The sequence below is a fragment of the Pteropus alecto genome, unplaced genomic scaffold (genome assembly GCF_000325575.1).
Source record: "Pteropus alecto unplaced genomic scaffold, ASM32557v1 scaffold194, whole genome shotgun sequence".
Lineage (NCBI taxonomy): Eukaryota > Metazoa > Chordata > Mammalia > Chiroptera > Pteropodidae > Pteropus > Pteropus alecto.
Window position 1 is genome coordinate 1,626,613 of NW_006436281.1, and position 5,605 is coordinate 1,632,217.

A 5,605-nucleotide genomic window follows, 5' to 3' on the forward strand; every position below is an offset into this window, starting at 1 on the left:
TGCTGGACGCCGCGCAGTCCCGGGCGCGTACGCCGGGACGAGAGACTGCACCGCCGCTCCTGACTCGAGATGTTTGTTTTTTTATTATTTTTTTTAAAGGCAAAGCACCGCCCCAACCTCCCTGTCTCACTCCCCTTCCCCACCAAGCCCCGTCAGCTGTTCCCCTTGGTCTCCGGTTCCCCGGCTTCCTCGGCGGCGACGGGGCTGGGGGTCTTCGAAGCGTCTTCTCCGGCAGGGGTGAGAGTCTGGGGGCTCCGCTCCTCCTTTGAGGCCAACCCGCCCGCTGCTGCCTCCTGGTGACAGAATGGGGAGCGGGTCAAAGACAGCTGGTCCCACCTCCAAGCTGTCGGCGGGGCCGTACCCTCCCCGCCCCCCATCTTGGGCACTGGGCGCACGCACTTCATCCCGGAGCCCTGCTCTTTTTCTTCCTTTGCTGCTCTGACGTTGTCATCCCTACCTTAGGTAGGGGCCCCTCAAGACTGGAGTCCAGCAGCGCAGCTTCGGTGAGCCCCGAGTCGTCGTCCACGCTGATGAAGATGGCCGGGGTCTCACACTCAGGCCCCTCCTCCCGGAAATCTATGGCTTCCTCCGGCTGGGGAGGGCCTGGCCTGGCCGAGGAAGAGGACGAGGAGGAAGAGGAGGGGGCTCCCACACCCCCAGGCTTCAGTTTCTGTTCCTCCTCCAGCTGCCGCTTTAAGGCCTTCTCCTGGGCCAGCCGTAGGCCGATGAGGTCTTGAGGGGGTCGGGGAGCGGGGGCCGGTGCCAGGGCCAGGGGCTCCAGGTCGTCCTGGGGGTGGGGGGGAGCACACAGAAGCTCAGCGACAGGTGGGGGCTAGGACCCAGGCTGCTCGGAGGATGGTGGGAAAGAAGAGACAGCGACCACCCTGAGGCACACAGCAGGATGGGCACAGGGAGTAAGGGGCGACTGTCCCCTCTACCCCCACCCCTTTCCGCAGGAGCCTCCAGGAGCCTCCAGAGAGACAGAGGTGGCTGGGGTGGGGGAGACAGGGACTGCGGACCCTCACCTCTTCCAGAGGCCCTGCAGGTGCTTCCTTGGCCTCTGGCTCCTGCTTGCCGCTGGCCTCCAGGATGGTCATGATGGAATTGGGGATGTGTGCTTGCTAGGGGAAGAGCAGGATGGGGGCGCTGTGGAGAGCTCTGACCCAGAGACCCCTCATTGACACCCCAGATCCCTGGTCCCTGACCCTCCAGAGCCCTCGGCCTTCTGTGGCAGTGCGGGGCTCCCCTCTGCCCACCCCCTCCAGCCTCCCAGTGCTGGTCCCATGGGGCCACCCAACCGCCACCCTGGGGTACCTGGTGGGGGGTGAAGGAGCGGACGTGGGCCAGCAGGGGCTCCCGGAGCTCTGGGCACTTGTCAAAGACGGCACCCAGCTGCTGGGGTGGCAGCTGCAGGATGACCTGGAAGCTCTGGGGCTTGGTGCGCTGACAGCACTTGATGAAGCCCTCCCACACCTTGGGGTACTTCCACACCTGGACGGGGCAGGGAGGGAGTGGGCATGAGGGGCCACACAGTGGCCACCCCAGAAACTGGGAGGACCTTGCCAAGATGGGGCTCCTCTGGGGCTCCAACTCCTACCAACAGATTGCTCTGGGCCACACAGAGCCCTGCACCCCGTGCCTCTCTCTTCCAGGTCCCAAGCAGCTGGGACCCGAGGCCAACTTGGGAAAAGGGGAGAAGAAAACAGAGTGGCCCTTTCACATTAGGCTCCCTGGGCCAGGCCCCAGGCCAAGTGCTTTGTGAGTGCGGTCTGGGTTCTCACACCCGCCTCCAGAGGGCAACATTAACCCTGCTAAACAGATGAGGCCCAGCGAAGTGCAGGGACTTATCCAGGGTCACCGAGGAACCAAGAGGCAGAACCAAGATTTGAACACAGGTCTGTCTGAATCTGCATTTAATCTCTAAGCTAGACATGGCAAAGTGGCACCCGGTGGGCTGAATCCAGCCTGAGGGCTTGTGGGTGAGGGTTTTTGTTTCATCGTGGTATTCCCCAAACCCGAATTCCAGCTTCTTTTGAAAACCGGACCACTTTTAAGTTCTAGGATACCTCCTTGCCTGGGTGCACAGTGGTGGAGGGCAAGGGGCAGCCATGCCCCTCCTGGGATGCACACCCCCTAGAGTCTACCACCGGCGCTCACAACCCATCTGCCCTCACCGATCGTGTGGCCACCCTGTGGCTGAGTTAGACTTTGGAGCACTCCTCTGTCTCCGCCAGGGGCAGGGCAGAGGGGCTGGCGGTCTCCGTGGGGCTCACTCTGCTCATCCTGGCTCCCTGTGGGGGTGGGGTGGGGCAGACAGGCTGGAAAAGCCTGGGGTTGGGCCTCAAACCTATCTTCAGTGTGTCCCTCTGGGTCAGTGCGCTGCCTGGAGGACTGGACGGCCGGGGCGGGTTACCTGCTTCATGATGAGGCGGGACAGGATGTTCATGACGAAGCCCCCCAGGCGGGGGTACATGGTCAGGGACTGGATGACGGTCCTCATGAGCAGCATGGGCAGGGGACTCTGCTCCATCAGCTGCTGCATCACCACGGCCAGCACCTCCGACGTGTACACGTTCCGCTCCGCAAAGCACAGGTTGGTGGCTGCGAGGAGGCGGAGAGTGGGCCTGTCCTTGCCCAGCTGCCCCGGAGGTGGGCACCCCCTCCCCGAGAGCCGCAGCCCCACTGCCTGCCCGCGTGACAAGACCCAGCCCTGACTTGCCGAAGCTCCGGGCAAGAGAAGACCCCCTGCCTGGTAGGTCTCCTGGGGGACACTGGCCTGGTCCCCGGTCCAAGGGAGAAGACATGGCCAGCTCCAGGAAGCCCCACACTGGGCAAGGGGCACACCTTGGCCCTTTCTCTTTGGGGACAACCCTCGGAAAGATGTGTTGCCAACCCCTGGGGACCCATTCTGGCTTGACTGGGGCACCATGATGCCTCTAATCCTACTAGAGAGGGAAGGCAGCGTTGAATTCCAGCCACACACCCATAGGGGACAGGAGAGATGGCTCTCCACCAGCGGGATGGTCAAGGGACTGCCCGCTCCCAACTCTGACCAGGGCACAAGAGTCTGTGCTGCTGCTACAGTTCCCCCGGCCTAGGGTTACATAGGGGCACAGTCCACAGAGCCCTAATGGGGGGGCAAGGGGAGGGGGAAGCCTGGGCATGCGGAGCCAGGAAGGGCCCAAGGGGCTGGCACAGCACCAGAGCCCACCAAAGCCTTGGCGTCTGTTCCCTCAGGGGTGGGTTATGGTACCCCAAAATCAGTGGGACAGGCGGTGCTCCGATCCACTGTGCTAATGGGGGAGACCCCAGGAACTGCCTCTGAACCCTTTCTCCCCCAAACACCACTTGCCATGTGAGTCTGTCAACCAGGAAGTCTTTATTGAGCCAGAAGAGAGACCCCCAATCCTTGAGAGGCTAATGGAGAACAGAGGTGGGTGCCTATAAGGAATTGGTGGGGGGGGTCCTATCAGGAAAAGAGGAAGGATGAAGGCATTACAGGCAGACAGGCAGGGAGGAGGCTGGACAGGGAGCAGGGTGGGTTTGTAGGCCAAAGGGGCATAGGAGCATGTAGAAGGTGAAGAAAGTGCCAGAGAGGACCTGCCAGAAACCGAGGAAGCACCTCCTTCTCACTTCCGGGTAGTCGGGGCGTCGCTGGCTGCCTACTCCTACAGCCTGCAGAATTGACTCCCCTCCCCACGCAGCTTGGCCCCAGCCTCCTCCTGGGACTCTCCCCTACACACAGCTGAGGGGTCTTGTGAAAGCTCGGCCTGACCCTGCACCTCCCAGAGGCCCTCGAGATCAAGTCCAAACTACACGTGTGGGTGGGGCCCAGGCATGGTCTCCCCACGGGCTACAGGCCGCGCAAGCACCTCACGGCCTCTGCCACTGCTCTTCCTTTCTCTGCAATCATCTTCTCTGCTACCTCGCCCCTAATTATCTATGGTCTCAGCCCAGCTGTCCCCCTGGGCTCCCCGTCCCAGCCCTGCTCACTCCGGGCTGTTACCGAGCCTCAGGAAGGCAGGCCCGGCACAGGGCTGTGCAGACGTGCTCGGTGACGTAACTGCGAGAACAGACCACCGAGGGCGGTTCTAGTCACAGACTCACAGAGGAAGAAGCTGGTCTAAGGGGGGAGTGGACGGCTGACGCCATCAGGCACTGTAGATTCTGACAGTGCACAAAACAGGACCGGACTTGGGCTCCAGAGCTCAGTCAAGGGGGGTCACTAGTGCGACCTGGCAGCAAGAGTGCCTGAGCAGAGGGACGCGTCCTGGGAGCAGCTAGCCTGGGTGCTGGGGGTCCAGCTGGTGGCTGCCGAGGGCGCAGCCACTAGAGGCTGAGTGGGGACCTGGGCTTTGCAAGGAGAAGCAGGTGGGGTTCTCACGGCCAGGCCGGGCCTTGCCGACGTCTCCAGGGGCCTGGCTCCTGGCCACCTGTGTGACCTGCACAAGGCCCTTTCTCTCTCTGGGCCTCGGTTCCCCTGTGTAAGAGCAGAGCCTAAACCTGGGTCTGTGAATGGATTCAATCGGGTGGTGGGTGCGAATCCACGAACTGTACACACTGTGGCAGTGTGCCGTTGCTGGGGGCGAGCCCACGATGCTCCCGAGATCAAGGGGGCCAGGAGCGTAAGAAGCCCACTCCTGGACTGCGGCTTCCTGACCCTGCCCGCCTACCGCTGCTCCACTAGAGGCCTCGTTCCTCCTCACGCGCAGCGTGGGCTTACGTTTTCCTAAGTTCCTCTCGTGACCTAAGTTTCTGAGAGAACGTGCTGGGGAAGCCTAGGACATACGTCACTGAAGAAGCCTGGAAACCCGCACCCCACTCTTAGGAGAGAGGAAGATCAGAGGACAGTGTCTTCTGAGTAGAGCATGCGACAGTGAGGGCGTCTGCCCCCACGGGACAGCATGGCTTCTGGCCCGGAAACCTCTTTCGCGGAGGGAGTGGGGTGCTGAGAGGCCGAGGGAGCAGTCCTCCCGGGAGACGTGGAACTCTCAGAGCCAGGACTCCCACTGGGGCCTACGCCACCTTAGGTTCTGTGTGGCCCGAGCAAGCTACCTCTCTGGAAGCTCCATGTCCTCGTCTACGTGGAGGGCGGCATACTTACCAGGCAACAAACGGGAGCTGCGGCTCGGCAGGCCGGCCTGCGGGGCACTGAGGAGGGCCTGGCTCGGAGCAAGGGCTCAGGGACAGCAGCTACCATGCAACCGACGACTGCGGAGAGCCTGCCCGTTTGTCACCCCGCCATGCTCTCCTGCCCGTTTGTCACCCCGCCATGCTCTCCTGCCCGTTTGTCACCCACCCATGCTCTCCTGCCCGTTTGTCATCGCCCCTGCGCTCTCCTGCCACAACTCGAGCCCAGACTGGACTCGGTTTCTACTCCTGGGCCGCCTCGGCCCGGTGCCCACCCTCTGCTCTGCCGGCCGTGCCACCGCCCCCTCCCGACCACACACACGCTAGGCCCTGGGCTCTGCTTCCTTCGCTCCTTGGGCTGCAGCTGGGGAGGGAGGGGCTCCCCAACCTTCCTGGGGGCAACTCTGTGCCAGTGCATAGCAGGTGCATCGGTTCCTTAGGTGGAGGGAGGAAGGACAGATGGAAAGGAGGAAGG

General features: G+C 62.7%; 1 protein-coding gene across 1 annotated transcript in view; it reads right to left on the reverse strand.

The window, feature by feature from the left end:
• Positions 1-64: 64 nt before the first annotated feature.
• Positions 65-5,605, reverse strand: part of SYMPK (symplekin) — a 32,901-nt gene continuing 27,360 nt past the window's right edge. The window contains exons 23-27 of the mRNA XM_006911812.3: positions 2,414-2,601; positions 1,315-1,491; positions 1,026-1,121; positions 458-787; positions 65-293 (exon numbers count right to left, since the gene is read on the reverse strand). Of these exons, the coding sequence (XP_006911874.2) occupies positions 153-293; positions 458-787; positions 1,026-1,121; positions 1,315-1,491; positions 2,414-2,601 (932 nt within the window). The 3' untranslated portion in view covers positions 65-152. The remainder of the gene's footprint in view (positions 294-457; positions 788-1,025; positions 1,122-1,314; positions 1,492-2,413; positions 2,602-5,605) is intronic.